Genomic DNA, 20629 nt, shown 5'->3' on the forward strand with positions numbered 1-20629 from the left:
ACATCAGTGTGGGGGGCTGTTCCCCCCCTTATAGAGCAGGATAATGATTCCTTCTTCCCACTCCACTGGTACCTCAGTCCAAGCCCAGACAAAAAGTTGGTGTCATGGTACAGTTATGGGCTCTGTAGCATACTTGAGACGTTCAGGAATCATGCCGTCAGACCCAGCAGCACATGCACTTCATTGTTTCTTTATGGAACAGCAAACATCTTCCAATATAGGTACAGCTACAAACGTTTACAGAACTTTTTCTTGGGCAGAGCATGTTTTACCATCTGCCTTGTTAGTCAGCACAGATCCCATGCAAAGTTCATTTCTGGACTGAAGTGACTAGATAGCTTTGAATGCCTATTGTAATTAGGTCTTCTTCCCCTCTTTTGCCAAGTTCTCAAAACAAGCTTTAGGAGTCACTTTTGCTCACACTTGAAAAATACCTCATAAATGTTATGATCAGTGGCAGCAGAGCACTGTCTTTTTCTTTTGCAATACATGAAACATCCCACTGTACAGCTGGAGGCATCGTATGTAGCATTTCAGTTCTGGGATGGCCTCCACTGCTTTTCACAGGTTTGTGCTTATGACTGTCCAAGCTAATTCTACGTCATCTAGGAGAGTGACAAGTGTGTCTAATTTGTTTTTCCACCATGACAAACTATTTATTACCAAGTGCTGAATTTCCACAGATGTGTTGGGCTTTATGTATTCATGTGAGGCACACTTTTATGTTAAAATAGAGAAGCAATTGCCATTTTAGCAACAAAGTGACAATAGTCAGCATTCACCAGCGCTTATGCACCCCTGTACACCCATATCCACCTCTGCAGACCTTCATTAAAAGTGACAGCGCCTGTATGCGCTTTCCTCCACAGTACCCTTAAAACAATGCAGTTTAAACAAATGTACACAAGAAAAATACACACACAAGTCTTACTGCTCTAAAGCAGTGGCTCTCAAACTTTTTGGCCTGTGGACCACCAGTTGATAATGGAAATTCCCTGTTAATTATATAATTACGCCCAATCCATTTTGCTGGTGCTGCAGCTAGGGAGATGGATTTAATTTAAATTATTAAACAGACGAAGTGCTTTAACTTTCCCATGTTGGTTTATCAAACTTCATTTTAAATCAAATAAAATATTAATTTGTGTCCAACATAAAAGGTTTCAATGTTTTCTTTATTTATGGCAGAGGTGGGGAACCTTTTTGTGTCAGGGCCACTGACCCACAGAAAAATCAGTTGGGGACCACACAAGTGAGAAACAAAAAAACCTCCTCTAAAGACTCCCCAATGCTCACTGATGTGGCCCCCAACTGAGACACCTCACTCCTCTGGCGTTCCCGCCCCACAGGGTGAGGGGAAGGGAAGCAACAGGGAGGACTGAGGTTCAGGGCTTCCATAGGCCATACATTTCTGGGGTTCTGGAGTTAGTGGATTTTATGGAACCTCTTAGGCTTTGGAGTGGGGACAAACATGAGGGGTTCAGTGTGTGGGACAGGGTTGCCAGTGAGTGGGATAGGAATGGGGTGCAGGATCTGGGAGGGAAGTGGGGTGCAGAAGGGGGTGAGGGTGCCAGGTCTGGGTGGGAGATAGGGTGCAGAAGCCAGCTGGGAGTAGGGTGTCTGGCCAGGTGGAGGGAGCAGGAGCAAGGGATGGTGCAAGAACAGGCTGGGGGTAGGGTGTCTGGCCAGGAGAGAGGGTGCAGAATCTGGCCTGGAGGAAGGGTGCAGAAGTGGACTGGGGGTAGGGTGTCTGGCCAGGAGGGAGGATGCAAGAGCAGACTGGGGGTAGGGTGTCTGGCCAGGGGCAGGAGATGGGGACAGGAAGTGCATGGGGTTAAAGCTGGGGGCAGAATGGCTGAGGGGGTTCAGGGAGATGGGGGGCAGGGTACTCCTGGGAATAGGACTGGGGTCAAGGTGGCTTAGTGGGGTTCAGGGAAATGGAGGCTGGACGCATCACAGCAAGGAGGGGGCAGGCAGGTAGGTGACCCCAGGATGTCCAGCACTGCAGGCTAGCACAGTGGAGGCTTGCCCATCCTACCACCCATTGCAGCTGCTGCTATACCACTAATTTTAGCATGCTAGCTCAGCTACACCAGCTACACAAATAGTGCCAGGATCCTCAGCTGGGTAAGCTGGCATTGCTCCACTGAATTCAATGAAACTATGCCAGCTTAAGACAGCTGTGGCTCTCATCCAAAATCTGAAGCTACTGACATGGTTTATTGAAGATGATCTAGCTCCTGGCTGGCCTGGGTGCTTTTACAGATCTACAGACCTTCATGGAATCAAGAGCCACCCTTTGCAGCATGATTGCTTTCCTGTCTAACTGGCTCTTTTCTCATCAGCAAATTTAATTAACTGACTTAGGGGATGCTAGTGCAAGCAAGAACAAAAAGAAAAAAAGGAAGTGGCTTTAATCCCCGTTGTGCACACAGGGGTAATGAAAAGATCTGGATTCTGCTCCTCTTATTTTTACAGACAGAAATTCAGCTCTGATGAAGCAGAAGTGCAGATTATTGTCATCTTCCTTCCGAGGATTTCAAAGCACTCTGCAAGCATGAACCAATCAAGCCACACAATACTCCAGACTCTCACCATAGGTTTGTATAGCAGAAAGGGGCCCTAATCTGGGCTGGAACCTAAGTAATGTCAAGAGGAACAGGGCTTCTCAGAGTGCTATACTACTTAACATGAGGCAGGCTGTCAGAATCTGGCCCTTGCCAACTATTGTGTTTTGATGATGCAGTAGTAGGTCACAGATTTCAACAATGACTATTCTGTGCCTTCTGCTATGAACAGCCCTGGGATATGATCATTTCAAATCTCATCAGTTACATCTGATAGCTGTGTAACAACATATGACCATTTATTTTTATGAATCAGCTTCTGATTGACTCATTTAAAAAATATATATATATATTTATCCATAATAAAAGGTCAGTCATCCAGCCATCTGACACCAACTTCATTTACTCAAATGAATTGTGCTGTATTTCATTTCTTGCTCCTGATCATGGAGAGCTGGTTTTTGTAGGTAAGGAGTATTTCTCTCCTGCAGAAAGAGATCACCTGGATGAAGACTCCAGGAACAAATTCATCATTACACATGAATGGGAACAATCAAGATGGTGTGCATGTCAAGCCGTGTTTAAATATAGCCTTCTTGTGCTGGAAATTTCTGCGCATGAAGGGCAAGATTTAAAATGCTGATGAGCATCAATTATGTTATGAAATGTTTGGAAACAAGTTAATGGATTGAATTTCAGCATTTTATGCTGATTTAACATCCATTTCTGCCATAGCAGAAACAGATGTAAGAGCTTCACCATAATATTTTCTTTTGGGTGCAGATTATCTTTTCAATGGCTCAGAAACATTGTTGGAACATTGCAAAAAAAGAAAAAAAAGCTGAGTGCAGCAGGCCAGGAGGGCAGCGGAGAAGGCTGCCAGGTGACTCAGGCTCCCACTGCCTGAGTGGCAATTGGGGGAGGGGGTTCCTAATGCCACCATGCCAAACCCCCATAATTCCTCAGGTCTCTCCCATTCATAGGATAGTTGAGGCAGCCACTGTGGGGGCCCCAAAAATGCAGGGCTGGAGGCTAATTTGTCCTATAGATAGGACAGCTCTGGCTCTTTCCACTTCTTAGTGATGTGACAAAGTTCCCACCTGGATCCAAATAGTCCCCACGTTCATGTGAGTTTTCAGGTCTGAGATTTTGCTTTAGACCCATCGTTACCTTTCAGAGTGTAACAAAATCCAAACAGTGAATAATAAATCCCAGCACTTACTCTGGAAGGTCAGTATAGGTGGGACCTCCCTGATCCAGCACCCTCGGGACCTGAGTGGTCCCAAACAACAGAGTTTGCCAAACTAGGGGAGGTCAAGGCTCCCCTCCTGGCTGTTGCCCCTACTACCCATCACAGGCCTGCTGCCCCCAGCCCTGCCAGGGCTACACTTCTTGCCTGGGTCTACACTCCCCAGCATGCAGTCTCCAGCTGCACTCCAGGGTGCTTCTACATTGCACTGTAGCTCCAAATCAGCTACTCAATTTGAGCCACGCAAACTGTAGATCTTATTTCAATCTTATTTTGAAATAGCTTATTTCATCATTTGGCGCTGTCTACACAGCTCCAAATTTCAAAATAACTCACTATTCTGAAATGTCCCTTACTCCTCGTGGAATGGGGTTTACAGGGACATCGGAATAGCGAGCCTGTTATATTTTGAAATAATGGGCTTGCTGTGAAGACACGGGATAGCTATTTCAGGATCCTCCAGTATTCCAAAATAGCATTGCAGTGTAGACATAGGCCCAGGCTCCAGTCTGGGTTGCACTCCCCGCTGTGCCAGCCCTGCTACCACTGGGGCTGTGCTCACAGGCTGGGCTGGGCTCCCATTATTACCATGCCGGCCTCATGCTCCCCACCACCAGCCCAGCCCCTGAACCTGGCCAGTTGGGGCTGTTTGGTCCAGCAATATCCGCGATCCTTCCAGATCACAGATATTGCCCGACCAGAGATTCCCAAATTTCAACCTGTACTTAATAATGCCCTTTTAAAAGTACAGGCATAAACAAACCAATTTATGTGCCAATGTATAATGGGCTAGTACAAGGCATGTGCACAGTCCTCAAAGTAAAAATTACGTGGCATCCCAAAACAATTATTATTTAAAGGTCTAGGTGGACTATCATCAGATTCTTCCTTCCACCTGTCTCTCATTCCTCTGTCTTCTCTATGAAGCAGTGTAGGGCCCAGTTTAACTAGCCTGCCTCTCTCCTCAGTGGAAACGCTTTCCCAGCAGCGCCAATGAAGAGTGATGATCACAAGGTGAGTTCCTAGACAATTCCATGCTACAGGTGCTAGCGCCAGGAAAGCTTCTATGCAGAGAAATGTGATGTTCATTAAGCTCCTCTAGAAATGCCAGAGCTGATTGGCCCATAAATGATAGTTTGCTGAAAAAGAGGATGCCTCTGTGTAGGCGAAAGTGCATGCATTGGGGCAGCTAATTCATTTCCCTCTGAGACAGCCACAATAGCATCAAATCAATAGCAAGAATGCTTTTACCTGTAAATACTAAGCTGGCATTTTCCAGTTCTTCTTGCGGAACCTTGAAGCTGAAGGACTCGTTGTAGAAAGGATCTATCGTACCCTTCATGCAAGAGGTTTTCTTGGTTTTTGCTAATTTTAATCCATGAACCAGCTGAATTTTCACAAAGGGATCTGAGAGAAACACAAACGCAGGAGGTTAGGTCCATCAATGGCTATTAGCCAGGATGGGCAGAAATAGTGTCCTTTGCCTCTGTTTGTCTGTAAATGGGTGACAAGGGAGGGATCACGTGATGATTACCTGTTGTGTTCCCTCCCTCTGGGGCATCTGGGATTGGCCACTGTCGGCAGACAGGATACTGGGCTAGATGGTCCTTTGGTATGACCCAGTATGGCCATTTTTATGTTCTTATGTAATTCCAGCTTTACAGTTACAGGCAGTCAATGTTCCTGTCTCAGAAATGTCAATGTTCTGCATAGGTGGATCGGGAGTGTGAAGCTTCATTGTGGAGGAAAAATAGCTTGGGGGTTGGGAAGGGAGTTGGGGATCCGGATTCTTATGTCAAGGTACCAGGTGGCTTGCAGTGGAGATATACCAGGCTCAGGCAGAGAGTTCAGAATGTTTCTCTTGGCTCTGCATGGAATGCAGTGAATGGAGGCCTGGACGGAAGCCATCTCTCGCTGACAGATTTCAACAATCTGACGGCAGCAGCAGCTGGTGTAGGGAGTCAGGGAAATATATTGTGGAGTAGAAGGGAAATCACCAGCTGGCAGGCGAGTGAAACAGGCCTTTCTCCATACTCAGGTAAAGCACGAGAGAGGTGGGTAGATACCATAAAAAATCATAAGTATTGCAGAATGAAACCATCTTTATATTTAACACACACACACCACTCTACAGCTGCAAAGCAAAGCGCATACGTTAAGAAATAACCCTAAACCACATAAAAAGAGGCAGGAATAGCATTTAGAAATTCCTGATTCTCAGTCCTGCGCTCCAGCCAGTAGAACTGAATTTTCAATGTTTGATTTATATGCTTTTAAAAAAAAACACATATACTGGAGCTTTTCAAAGCCATGCATTAATTTTAATATGAAGTGAGTATCCAACTCATTAAGTGGCTTCAAAAATGGCAGCCTAAGTATACACGATAATTTCAGAGCACACACAAACATGAAGGAGTGATCTGAAAAATACACTGCCCTTTACTTTACCTGAACCTTGGCTCATATCTGTCTGAAGAAGTTGTTTCGCTCTAATAATGTCTACATTCAGTCTTCCTGCACTGGGAAGGTAATTTAGCGATAGCAGCAGCTCTCCCAACTCAACTTCATTCTACCAGGAAAAGGAAATTAATAATATACAACTGCATACAATATACAAGTCAGCTAGAGAGGCTGTTACAATTAAACCAACAATAACAGGCCCCTCTAATTGACTGTGATGTCTGAAAACATTTTAGCTCACATTCCATTTTCATCATCATCAGGAACCATTTGGGGCTTTGCACTGAACAAGATAAAAAAAAGAATACTATATCCTACTCGTAGGTTTGCTTTAGTATATAACATAATCACTGAACATGGTTCAATTTTAACTGCCATCACTACTCAGTAGTGAGTTTGTGTCAGAGTGCTAGGAACCAAGAGCTGAGATAGCACTCTGGTCACTTACACACCAAATCATTCTCCCCAGCATGAACCTGACAGGGCCTAATTAGTGGATTACAATAGATTGGATGAGGACTAATGAGGAAATCGGCCCATTAACACAGCAGATATAAGAAAACTCAAGAATGCAGTGCAGGAGAGTGAATGAGAACCAGTCTCTGGAGAGAGAATGCTTTCTCCTCAGCAGAGATCTGAGGAGAAACTGTACCTAGGATGGTGTGGAACAGAAAGGTTATGGGGAGAGCAAATGAAATAGACTGCACTGGGGTTATTAGAAGCTGAAAGGGCAGCTAGTCTGCAGAGAGAGAGCAGAAGACAAGAGCACTTTGTCACCCTGTCAGTACTTGTTCAACAGAATGCACCAGGAAGAGGCATCTCAAGATATGTAATTTTCCTTTCTTGCATCTGAAGTCTTTTAAGCTAGTTCTAATGTTAATAATTTAACATGACCAAGCTGCTGGTAACATACAAAATATGGGCCAATCCTGCAAAAGAAACCCACACAAAACTGCCACCGTAAGCCTTGCAAATTCTGGGCACTGAATGCTTAGAGAATCAGACTCTACAGGATTAAGTAACATTAGCTTTGCAGTACAAGCTGACAACAGGAAGGAAATTCAAAGGTGGAATTCACTTATGAGCTTGTGCCCTTATGCCTTGATACTGCAGCGTGTCACGCAGATATCTGAGAGCCAGGCTTACCAGTGTCCTTGCTATTCAGAAGAGAGTGTCCTGACCTTAACTTTATATAAGCATAACTGTTTATCCATTAATCCCTCTTCCATTGACTTAATTGAAATGAGTAAAAAAAGAACCCAAGTATCTAAAATACTGCTAAATGCTGCCTAAATGTGTGTTCAGTTTTACAGATGACTGGCATGCACTGCCTTTGATGCTTTCTATTGCTATTATTATATGAGTGTAAGGAAAATACACATCCAGCAAGTACTATTTTGTTGGTTTGACATTCACCTTTCAGATACTATTGTTACTGTTGCTGGTATCTTCCCATTCTCATCACCAGAGCTGAGTCTATCCCAGAACTCCCATATCCAAGCCTTGGAGAAGTTTAGACCCAGGTCTCCCCCAGACCTACCTTCTGCGGCCGCCCAAGGTTCTAGGTAGACAATGGAGTTACTTAGTCACAGTCTGGGGAGGCCAAGGAGAGAAATGTAGGGATGCCCCCCTGAGGATGGCCAAGCTGGTCAGAGAAATCAAGCAGGAGGGTAAGTCAAATCTAAAATGGGAGGAGATGTAAGGCACCAGCCTTTATGAGTCTCCCAGAATGATGGCCTGAACCTTCATCACTCCTCCCTTATCCAGGTGGCAACAGATGGCAATATAAATAGACAAGGGCAGATGACGATTTTGCGGGGCTCAGGGCATCACAATTTCGCAGGGTCCTCCCTTTGACATGGGGCTTCTTGAAGCGCAGGGCCCGGGGCGCCTGCCCCGCTCGCCCTGCCCTATATCCGCCCCTGTAAATAGATGCAGCACACACACAATCCAAATTAACCACTCACCACTCTCCATTTCTTCCCAAGAGAAACTTCATTCTGGTTGTACCTAAAAGAAAGATGGAGAAAGGCTCCCCCACCACCACCACCACCCACACCCTCACTTCCTCTTGTCAAGGAATTCACACAACTGTGATGCAAGAGACGAGCATTGCAGTCTAAATCTTCATTGCACAGGTAATTCCCTCTTGTCTGGAAGCAGGGGGGAAGTAACTTAAGTTTCTTACAGGTATTGTGTTATTGCACCCCCCTTGGTGGGGTTCAGGGCAGGAGATTGGGAGGGAGTGTGCAATATGACAATACCTGTAAGAAATTTAAGTCTGGGGTGGAGGGGGGGCTCAGAGAAGTGGGGAGCATGGGGGGTGCAGGACTTGGTTGGGGAGAGAGGAGAGGCACAGGGCAGGAGGGCATAGGGGGTGCAGGAATCCGGGCAGGTGGCTGGAGTTTGTAGGGCAGCGTTTCTTAAACTGTGTTCCGCGGCACACCAGTGTGCCGCGGAGAAGAACAGAATTCAAAATGGCCGCCCTTTTGTCTCAATAACTTTCCCCCAACTTTTTTTTTTTTTTTTGGTGTTCCTCATAAAAAATAATTATTTGGTGTTCCTCGGTCTTAAAAAAATTAAGAAACACTGGTGTAGGGGTTCAGGAGTTAGGGCAGGGAGCTGCAGGTGTGGGGGGCACAGAAAAGGAAGGATAGAGGGTACAAAATTCGGGACAGGCAGCTCAGGGCAGGCGATTGGGCTGTGTGTAGGGGTGAGTGGGGGAGGCAATGATGCCATTTTGGGAGGGGGGGCTGCATACACACATACCAGGTCCCTGTTGCTCCTCTTCTCCTTCCCCTGACTCTCAAGGAGCAAGGAGAAAGTGCACAGCCTACGTACATTCTCCTCTGCCCCTCCCCTGGGCAGCTGGGAGTGAGAAGGCTGCACACAAGCTGTACGTTTTCCCCTTGCTTCCTTATAGTCAGGGGAAGGGCATCAGAGTTACAGGCACACACAGCCATAGCCTCCCCACCTTCCCTAAAGAGTGCAGGGAGGGAGAGGAGAGGGCTAGGGGCTACGGCAGCCCCAGACAGGGGCCGAGGGCATGCATGCTCCCAACCAGCCCCTTTCACCTGCCTGCTTCTTAGCAAGGCAGCCTGCAGAAGAGCCTCAGGAGCCCAGCTGGAAGCGCGCCACCCAGTTGGCTTCTTCTTGCTGGAGCACTGCACCAGGGAGAAGCAGCTTACCATCACCTCTGTCTGGAAGGCACTGCCCATAGGAGATCTAAGTCTGAAAATATACACACTGTACTCTGCACCAAGGGTAGGTCCACACCAATGTTCCCTCTATTTTTTCCCATCCGTGTGCAGAATAAATTTTATGTGCACTGAGCTATGTGTGAATGTGCAGCACCAGTAGAAACACATGCTGCCAGCTCTGGGTGCTCTGCTAATTAGCTGAGTGGCATTGGAATATCTCCTGGGCAGCCACTCAAGTGCACAGTTTACAGGGAACACTGAGTGGCCCAAATCCTACCTAAGCACTGAACAGGTGGCTGAGAGAGTGAGATGACACAGGTGTTTAGGAAAAATTAGTGGAAATGTATTGGCTTTACCAGATTTTTCCTGACAAGTTTTTTATTGAAACTGTGTGCACGCTTGGGGAGCTACTGCCAACCATCTGTGAGATGGGCCCCAGCCCTTAATAGCTGGCTTAAGCTGGCAGCGATACCTTTGGTATATTACTAAGAATAGTTAATACCTTCCTTTTGGAGAGCAATGCACTATTCATGCTTCAACAAATGCTGCCTAGGCCCTTGATCAAAAAACTAATAGCCTGATCCTGAAGCCTTTACTGGTACCACAGAAACCCACAGGATAGCTGCTTATCTACTTGCTTACACATATGGCTGAGGTAGATGGTAGCTCGACACAGGGTCACTCCCAACATGGCTCTTCACACTCTATAAAATCAGTTTTGTATTAGTATCACAGATCCAAAACACTTCCCAGACATCACTGCACTTTATTTGATCATAGTACCACAAATCAGGCTGCCTATTGAAGGCTGTTGAACAGTTGACTCTGAATCCTGACAGATCAGTCACAGGTTGGCATGTAGGGTGTAAAGGGCCCACACAGTCTATGAGACAATCTGTGTGTAGCGCCCCCTCTCCACCCGGTTACATTCTTTAATGCCAATCTGCCTACAGGTTTTGATGGACAGGTCGGGGTTCTTCTGGATCCCACCACCCACTCAGCACAGTGTATCCTCTTTATGTTTCCCTACGAATTTATTTGGCGGTGCCTCCACCCCCCTCACTCCTTCCTAGCAGGGTCACCAGGGCAGCTTGGGAGGAAAATTCTAACCACAGGATAATCCCCAGTTACAGGCAGTCCCCGGGTTACGTACAAGATAGGGACTGTAGGTTTGTTCTTAAGTTGAATCTGTATGTAAGTCGGAACTGGCGTCCAGATTCAGCCGCTGCTGAAACTGACCGCCAGTTCTGACTTACAAACAGAATCAACTTAAGAACCCCAGGCGTCCCCAAGTCAGCTGCTGCTGAAACTGATCAGCAGCTGATTCCAGGAAGCCCGGGGCAGAGCAACTCTGCCTCGGGCTTCCTGTAGTCAGCCGCTGGTCAGTTTCAGCAGCGGCTAACTTGGGGACGCCTGGGGCAGAGCAGCTTGGGTGCTGCTGGGTTGCTCCAGTAGCGCCGCTCCTTGGTGCTACTGGACCAACTCAGCAGCACCCCATCTGCTCTGCCCCAGGCATCCTGATTCAGCTGCTGCTAGTCAGTTTCAGCAGCGGCTGAATCAGGACGCCTGGGGCAGAGCAGCTGGGGTGCTGCCGGGTTGGTCCAGTAGTGCCCAGAGCGGCGCTGCAGGACCAATCGGCAGCGCCCCAGCTGCTCTGCCCCAGAGTCCAAAACAAAAGCCTGGTCTGCTGGGGGGGGCACACTAGCTGCGCCCCCCCCAGCAGACCAGGGACACGGGGAGCAGAGCCGCAGCGGCAGCGGGGTGCCGCGCCTCTGAGGCTTTGCTCTGGCAAAGTCTCAGAGGCGCGGGACCCCGCCGTGGCTGCAGCTTCAGTCCCGGTGCCTGTGGTCTGCTGGGGACGGTCCCCAGCAGACCACAGGCACCGGGACTGAAGCGGCAGCAGCGGCGGTTCCCCGCGCTTCTGAGGCTTTGCTCTGGCAAAGCCTCAGAAGCGCGGGAACCCGCCCGGTGCCCCTGGTCTGCTGGAGACGGTCTCCAGCAGACCAGGGTCACCGGAGCAGCTTACGAACGGGGCTTTCTCGCCCTGGAGCTCGCAGGTAGCAATCCGCCACCTCGACCTCCGGGGCGAGAAAGCCCCGTTCGTAAGTGTGGATCCGACATAAGTCGGATCCGCGTAAGTCGGGGACTGCCTGTACTTGCCAGATAGTTGGAGACTTCCAAGAAATAACACAAACAGATACAATATATTCAACACAATAATTATATTAAACAGGAGACAAATATAATATAACAAGGTAAAACACTATTTTTAGAGTCCCACGCTGCTAATACCTGTGACTTGCCCCAGTCACGTGACTCGATGTAGCAAATGTAAGATTAGTGTCCTGCTGGTACGTGTACTTTGTTGGGGCCCTTGATGACCTATGACCACAAAATTCTTCTCCACAGTAGTTTAGCAGTGTGGCTGACTGGGTTCAGTACAGCCCAAAGGACTCACAAGCGGGATAAGGTGGTAAATCCTTCCACAGGTTTAATATGCAGCAGGTTATAAAATCCCCAAACCCTTACTCTCTGGCTTGAGGACACAGTTCAGGGAGTAGGGGGTCCCCAAAACAATTTCCTGACTGACTAACTAAAAGATGGTGCACTCACAAACTCCATGAATGATCCTCAGGTTCAGAGATGACTTTGGACTCCTCAGTCACTGCAGAGGGCTGATCTCTGCTAGCAAGGATCCTCTTCAGGCAGGAATCACGCTGCTTCGGACCCAGGATTTCCCCTCACCACAAAGGCGTGCAGATTACACAACTGTACTAAAATCCAAACCGGAGTCCCCTAGCCCAGCATCCATCCATCCATCCACCCACCCACACACACACACACACACACACACCCCAGCCCTGAACTAGCAGACAGAACAGAGCTGACAATGTGGTGACTAGTCTCACTCAGGGAACTGGAGGGCTAACTCAGTCTGGCTGGGGAAGTTTCCCAGCAAACTCTACAAACTGGGAATCAGGTGTGGAGAAAGGAAAAGCCCAGCTGAGGGATCTTGCTTTCAGGTCCCTAGAGGCCAGTTCTCAGGGGGGACTCTGCACGCAGGCCTAGGGCTTAACAACTCCCCACACAGCCAGCCTTGCCTTGCCTTAGCTGGCTCTAGACTCCACCCAAAAAAAATGGCTTCTCCCCTCTCCTGAACTCCCAGGGAGGGGCATTTCACTCCCTATTGGTTGCCAAGCAGACTCTCAGTTTGCCTTGGCTCCCCTTCCCTACCAGGGATAGCGTGTTTCTCCCTGAACTGCCAACAGACAGAGCCCCAGGAATTTAGGTAATTTCCTTGGGGGTTACATGTGTAATTCTGAGCCCTTTCACTGCCAATCATTTCATGTTCTAATTTAATCTGAATCTGGTATTCTTCCACCCCAATCAACATTGTTAAAATCAGTGGCAAAAGTAACAAGTTTCCTACAGGTACTGTTGTGTCGCATCCCCCTGGGGGCCTCAGGGCAGGGGGGAGGGGTGCAATACAACAATACCGGTAAGAAATGTAAATGTGAGGTGGTGTGGAGGGTCAGGGCAGGGGGCTGGCGGTGTGGGGGGTGCAGGAGTCAATGCTAGGGGATATGAAGAGAGGCTCAGGGCTGGGTATACGGGGGTGAAGGATTCAGGGCAGGGAGCTGGGAGGTATCTGGAGTGAGTGCAGGGGAGCAATAGCACCACTTGGGGGGGGGGGGATAGACTGCAGCTGCACATACCGGTCCCTGTGTTTTTCTTTTCTCCTTCCTGCTTCCTCTGACTCTCAGCAAGCAACGGAAAATGCAGAGCCTGCTGCATCCCTCCCACTCCCATCTGCCCAGGGGAGGGGCGCAGAGGAGTGATGCAGCAGGCTCTGCACTTTCCCTCCTTCGCTGAGAGTCAGAAGAAGCAGGAAAGAGAAGAAAGCCCACCCACAGGGACCAATATGTGAAACTGCAGACCCCCACCATCTGAAATAGTGGCAGGGGAAGGGGCTCAGGGCTGCAGCAGTCCCCAGAGGGTCACAGTGCACCTCAGCTAGCCCCTTTAACTTGCCTGGCTTCCTACTGCTGAGCACAGCAGCCTGCAGGAAGCTGGGAGCCAGGCAAGGAGCACGTCTTCTCTCCCGCTGCAGCCTAGTGCCCCATCTGGCCGGCCAGCTTCTTGCGGGAATATGCACTGGGGTGCATCAGGTTACTCTCATCTCTATCAGGTTACTCTCAATAGTATCAGGTTACTGCATCAGGTTACTCTCAATAGTAGTTAAAACATACTATTGGTTTGCTTTTGGATCATATATCCATTCTTATTTGTCATTTGCAGTCATTGTTTATCTGGTTCATTGCACAGTTCAGCTTTTGCAAGTTCCGCTTAGTTTGGAAAACACCAATTGAAACCCTGTGTTACATACTGTCAGATACTTTTCCCTGGAGTGGAACTAACACTCAGTAACACCAAACAACTTATTTTGTAAATATCCATTAAGGCATAAATAAATATAAATATAAGGGCGGGGAGACATTTAAAACTAGAATAGTTCTCAACCTATTTACCACTGTGGGCTGCATATGCAGCGGTCTATGTTATGCATGTTGTATCCACATAATATATATACTACCCATATGGTCCTGACAATGTCACATGGGCTGCAGCTGTTGAGAACTACAGATGTATAAAAATGCAGAGCTCTTCAAGTCACTCTAGGCTCAAGTACTAAACATCTGCACCAAGATTCAGGGGACTTACTGCTGGGTCCCATTTAGTTTCAACCAGCAGGGCTATGAACAGATAACCGGTTAAACAGTTACCGGTTAAGCATCATTCTTCCCAAGTGATGCTTACCAGGTAACAATTAACTCACGCATGAGAGCAGCCCTTCAGCCACAGCCTGCCATGGGCAGTGGGATGCCCCAACACTGGAGCTACGAGCTACCAGTCAGGCTTGCATGGTCCCTGGCCTGGGATCCCACTTAGTCAGTTAACAAGTTAAACATTAATTAACCGATTAGTTTAATCCCTGATTAATCGGGATTTTACATCCATACTCTGCAGGAGTTTAAAGTATCTCAGTGGCCCAAATGGATCTCCTAGGAATGGCTATCCTTATGCTGGTATTTATGTGGTTTTAGTGGGTTTGAGTCACCAGCACAGCCAGTCTCCAGGAAGTGCAAAGGAGAGGGCAGTGGCTCTGGGCATAGAACCTGATATGGCACTTTCTTGAAGGCAGGGTAGAAACTCCATGGCTGTGTCTAGACTGGCCAGTTTTTCCGGAAAATCAGCTGCTTTTCCAGAAAAACTTGCCAGCTGTCTACACTGGCCGCTTGAATTTCGCAAAAGCACTGACTTCCTACTGTAAGAAATCAGTGCTTTTTGCGGAAATACTATGCTGCTCCCGTTCAGGAAAAAGTCCTTTTGCGCAAAACTTTTGCGCAAAAGGGCCAGTGTAGAGAGCTGAGATTTTTTTTCTGCAAAAAAGCTCCGATAGCGAAAATGGCGATCGGGGCTTTTTTGAGGAAAAGCGCGTCTAGATTGGCACGGACGCTTTTCCACAAAAAGTGCTTTTGCGGAAAAGCGTCTGTGCCAATCTAGATGCTCTTTTCCGAAAATGCTTTTAACGGAAAACTTTTCCGTTAAAAGCATTTCCGGAAAATCATGCCAGTCTAGACACAGCCCATTTGTTCACCATAAAATTGGTGTTTTTAAACATTGCTTTCTTTTGTAGATACACACACAATTGGATTTGCACACACAGATCAGGCAGTCAGGCACCTCCCCACACAAATCTATGCTCCAAATGCAGGACGCTAAATGGATGGGACAAACCAAAACACTTTTTTTTAAATAAAAAAATATACCATGGTTTATAGTGAACAAACAATAATGCTGCCTATGGTATGATCCAAGTTAAGACAAAGATAATGTGTTAACACAAAGATAATGATCTCCAGTCATGCCCTTTTGCATATGCCATGGGCAGCTCTGGCAGAGTCTCTGTGAAAACATGGCTTTATATTTTACTGATAGTTTTGCATGCAATATTCAGGCAGAATGTGATGAGTTACAAACCACTTTGCATTATTGTCTAATCCAAAGCCCATGGAATTGAACAGAGATCCCCATTGACTTCAGTGGTCTTGGGGTCAGACATCATGTGCCTAAATTTCCCTTGAGGCCTTTTCCTCCATCACACTGCTTTCTAGCTTAGTGTCTGCAGTGTCCAAACACTGCAGGGTTCCATTAATTGCCTTGAAGGAAGTAATATGCAACCCAACCCAGAAAGACCACATCAGGATGGAAAAATGACAAAAAGTAATAGTCTTAACTATCTCGTTGTTGAGCACAGCTGGTAATGTGCTTGCCAGAATGACAAACAGTATTTTCAAAAAAGAATCCTATTCACTGAATAGCCTATCATACAGATGATTCAGGGACCTGAAAAGGCATTTAACTTCAGCAGTGAACTATATCTGATCTTATCCATGTTTATTTCCAGTTCAGTGGAAGGAATATGAATGCTGAATAGTTCAAATCCTGCTACAATGCAGGGAGGGGGATCAGTTGGCTACAATTCAGCACTAAAATATTTTCATTGAATTTGTAACTTTGCACTTCTCCTCTGGTAACTTAGATTTTGATCAACCCACTGTTCATTAATCAGGTTTATATGCTGAACTTGCTACTTGTTGACTTTATTCTTGCAGTTTATTCACCTATCATTCACAGTTCTCAATTGGATGCCATATAGAGTTATTAACAACCACGTTACAAATGCATCGATTGCTACAGAAAAACCCAGGCTACAGTTATGTCTCAAGATTTAGCTCCTGCCTCTCCGATGCACTCTGTAAGCCAAGTCCACGCTGCTGAATATGAGCCCTGAAGTCTGACACTGTCTAATTCAGGGCTGAACAATAATTTTTGATGGGGGGACCACTCCAAGATTTTGGTTAGTCATGGGGCTGCACTTCTATGGAGGGGGCGTGGGTTCTGGGATGGAGGTTGGGTGCAAAAGCAAGCTTGGGGCAGGAGGAGATGTGGGGTCTGGGAGGGAGTTTGGGTGAAAGGAGGAGTTGTGATCTGGAGAAGGTAATTGGGATTTAAGGCATAGTTTTCTCTAAGGTGGCTGCCTGCTGGGGCACCCTGTAACACGATGTGACTCACCACTGGGGCGCCTCCTGCTGGTCACTCTGGAAATTAGCTTCTTGGTGCTGGAGCGCCCCCTTCTGGCCAGTATCTCCCCATGTCTCTGCACTCTGGAGTCCCCCCCTCTGAGAACCCCTGGCTCCCTATACTCTCCTTGCCTCAGTGACCCACTGCCAGTCTTCATCTAGCCCCATACCTCAGGGGCAAACTGCAGTCTGAAATGGCCACTCATCATGACAAGTGGGTGTGGACTTGCTGCCTTTGCCTACCCTTGATGCTCCTCTGCAGCCTTAGTACACTCAGGCTTTGTTTCAGGCCCTGCAGCCTGGGAGCTTGCCTGTCCAGAGCTGCCCCAACTCTGCCTGCCCTCCCCAGTCCTGCTCTAACTACAGGAGAGGAGAAGGGCAGCTACAGATGACAAGAGTGGGGCTGGTGGGTACAGGGGGAAAGGGAAGGGCTAGTAGCGATGGATAGGAGGAGTGCTGGCCAACAACCGGTGACTAAAGGGTTACACTCAGGTAAGCTAGCAAGGATGTTGGAAAAATGCCAAGAAAGCCAATGGGAAAGCCTGTTGACATTTAAATTGACTATAGATACCTGGCTGCTGTCCTTTGTCTGAGTTCTAAGTTAGGCGCTGGAGGAAGCAAGATGGAGTAATCAAATGGAATTACCATGCCTACAAGAAAAACTGGGAATAGCCTGGGCCTGGAAGTATGGATCAGTACGGATCATGAGTAGATAGAAAAAAAATGTACGTTTGGTCACGATCAGAGTATTTTTCTTTATTTTGCTGTTTGACTAAACTTATACGTGCCTTTCTTTCCCCATTTACCATATCTTAGCTGCAGCCCAAATACACTGTGTTTCTTTATGTTTTGATCTGTTCCTTTCTTAGTTGCTCTGTAACACCTAGCAGCCAAGTATTCTGCATCAAGTACACCTTTTTGTTTTGTCAATGAAATCACGTTTTTTAAGGTGATGATTTGACTCTTGTGTGCTGGAAGGTAAGAGGAGGTCTGTGTGTGTGCTTGCCTAGCCTGAGAGGTCAGCTAGCAGAGATATAGTGTGTTTTCTGTGTTTTTTGTTCCTTTTTTCAAGCTCTCTTGTGGCTAAAGAGCTTGGGGACCCCGTAGGAAGAAGATCAAGTGTTTCTTCCTGGTTTTCAGGGTTTTATTTAATTCACTTGGTGGTAGTAGCCTATCTCCCAGGGCAGTGAATCTGTGACTCTGGGAAGTTTCTGTAAGAAGAGCCTATTGAGGCAAGGTATGTAAGGTCCTTCCCCTCTGCTCCCACCTTCTGCACTTGGGAGTGCCGGACTGGGAAACACCCAACACGGGTGCAGGAGTCAGAGAGGATGGGGTGGGGGTAGGTCCCAGGAGGACTGAGGGGAGTAAGAAGAGCAGGAGCCAAGACAGCAGAGGAGGGTGAGGGGTGGGGGTGTGCAGCAGGCACCAGGGGAGCAGATGGGGAAGGGGAGGATGGGAGACATGGCAGCAGAGGGGAAAAGGCAGAGATTTATAAGATATTTGTGAGGGTATGTCTACACTACCACCCTAGTTCGAACTAGGGTGGTAATGTAGGCAACCGGAGTTGCAAATGAAGCCCGGGATTTGAATTTCCCGGGCTTCATTTGCATATTGTCAGGCGCCGCCATTTTTAAATGTCCGCTAGTGCGGACTCCGTGCCCCGCGGCTACACGCGGCACGGACTAGGTACTAGCGGACATTTAAAAATGGCGGCGCCCGGCAATATGCAAATGAAGCCCGGGAAATTCAAATCCCGGGCTTCATTTGCAACTCCGGTTGCCTACATTACCACCCTAGTTCGAACTAGAGTGGTAGTGTAGACATACCCTGAGATATTTGTTGATAACTTGGGTGCCACAGTAGTACCCATCTGAAGAAGCGCACATGACCTTAATATTGATGCACAAGACAAAACTCACTCTGCTCATGGATGGAAAATTTTAGAGGGAACACTGCTGCAGGGTCAGGGAGGGGCACAGGAGAGGATGCTGGCCTAAGTGAGGGGTATAAGAAGGGGTGCAGGGTTTGGGAGGGAGTTGTGACCTGGGACAGGGAGTTGGGGGGGGAGTGCAGAGGGTTTGGGTGGTGACCTGGGGCATGAGGGAGTGATAATGGGGGCATGAAGTTGGGGTGTGGGAAGGGCTGGGGTGCCAGACGGGGAGGTGCTTATCTAGGCGGCTCCCAGCCAACAGCCCAGCAAGACCCTTGGGCAGGCTTCCTCCTTGGTGCAGCTCCAAGCCGCTCAAAGTGGCCGGCTCCTGGGGCCATGTGGCTCTCTGTGCTATATGCCAAGGGGGACAGCCACAGGGAGCTGCAATGATTGTGCTGGAGGTAGGGGCAGTGCATGAAGTCTCCCCCCTTCCCACCTACAAGGGGAATGCAGTGCCTAGAGGTACATGGCCCCAGCAGCATGCTGCTTTGAGCGGCCTGGGACTGTGGCAGGCAGGGAGTCTGCCTAAGAGTCCTGGCGGCCCGCAGGCCAGATCCAAAGTTCTTGGTGGGCTAGATAGAGCCAGAGCGCCGTATTTTGCCTACCCTTGGTCTAATTAGAGAAACCAGTGGAAGCATTTGGGTCAGAGATGAAATCCCGCACACTAGTAAGTGAGGGAGCTACACAGATTTGTTCAGCCAGCAAAATGGAAACAATTGGGGAAAGTCAGTAGGTGATGTGAGGTGGTTATGTTTATTATGGCAGATCAAGTGGGAGAATTGGTGAGATTGATGGAGAGGTTCTTGCTCAGTTTGCTAGGAAACAAATTAGAAGCCTTAGGACAATTCAGGTTGGTATAACTGGTTGGAAAGGAATATTTCTTACTCCTGAGTACCTCTCAGAGTTGTGAGGGCTCCCTCTCCATGCTTGCCATAAATACTGCACAACTCCATAATCATCAGCTCTTTGGTTTCCTTGCTTTTATTATATAAACTACGTCACATAGAAGGGCAGTGTTGCAATACCTTCCCTACTGATTCTATGCACTTAAGTATGTCTAGCTATGTTTAAACTACACCCCTTTGTCAGCACAGGGATGTAAATTAGATGTATCGAAAGTGCAAATGAAACCGGGATTTAAATATACTGTGCTTCATTTGCATAATGGTGTCCGCCACTTTTTTCAAAATGGGGCTTTTAAAAAAAACCCAGCAGTTTAGATGGGGCATTTTCAACAAAAATGCCCCATTTTGAAAGATCCTGTACTCCTCATTTTTTGGAGGTCTGCCCCCTTTAAATTAATGTTAGTTTTTCCTGATACAGAGCATGTATAGAGTTCAGTATTACAGGCAGGTTTTTTTCCAGTTCTGTCTAGAGATAGTGTAGAATATGCAAGGACGTGAGTTTTTGAACCTACGCTGTTTGCTGTGCATGTCTCCCTTAGGCACCATAATTTAAAAGTATAATTTCAGTTACAATTGTAATGCTGATGACACACTGGTTTGTGTTTCGATACCAGATGACCCTGGGAAAGCAATTTCCTGTTAGATTAGGTAGCTAAATGACATCCAATCTTGGATGTCCAAGATTTTCCTGATGTTCTGATTATTGCTTCATCCTCTACAGTTCCTTTTTATGGGTGCATTTTGCAGACTGTTACTAACTGGGGGGGGCGACAGGAGCGGCTTCGCGAGCCACACTTTTGGGAGGCAAGTGCCACGGGTTGGTCATGGCTGATGTTGAGGGAGGCATCACGTGGTCACCTCCCGGGTCTCTGCTGGTCACATGGGCCAGAGCAGCATGTGCTCTGCTCCCACCCCAGCTCGGTGCTCCCCTAGCGTGGTGCCCGGCAAGTGCCCCCTCCTATGCCTTTTCACTACAACTCTGCCATGCTCCTCACTCCACCACCCCTGCCAGATGAGGCGGGGAAAATTCTCCCCACCAGGCTTCCGTCCGAGGGAAACCGGAAATACCGGATATTTCGCATGTCCGGTATTTCCTGTTTTTTTTACTGGACGGAGCCTGAAAATACCGGACTGTCTGGGTGAATACCGGACACCTGGCAACCCTCCGCTCCC

The 20629-nt window shown here is 47.7% G+C and overlaps 1 protein-coding gene across 2 annotated transcripts in view; it reads right to left on the minus strand.

Annotated features, from left to right (window-relative positions):
- The window catches only part of SYT17 (synaptotagmin 17), a 90330-nt gene that overhangs the window by 34441 nt on the left and 35260 nt on the right, over positions 1-20629 (minus strand). For both annotated transcript variants that reach the window (XM_006123154.4, XM_075899385.1), the window contains 2 exons: positions 6265-6385; positions 5068-5223 (listed from right to left, as the gene is read on the minus strand). In XM_006123154.4, coding sequence (XP_006123216.1) covers positions 5068-5223; positions 6265-6385 — 277 coding nt within the window. The remainder of the gene's footprint in view (positions 1-5067; positions 5224-6264; positions 6386-20629) is intronic.

The sequence above is a fragment of the Pelodiscus sinensis genome, chromosome 16 (assembly GCF_049634645.1).
Source record: "Pelodiscus sinensis isolate JC-2024 chromosome 16, ASM4963464v1, whole genome shotgun sequence".
NCBI classification, from domain to species: Eukaryota; Metazoa; Chordata; order Testudines; family Trionychidae; genus Pelodiscus; species Pelodiscus sinensis.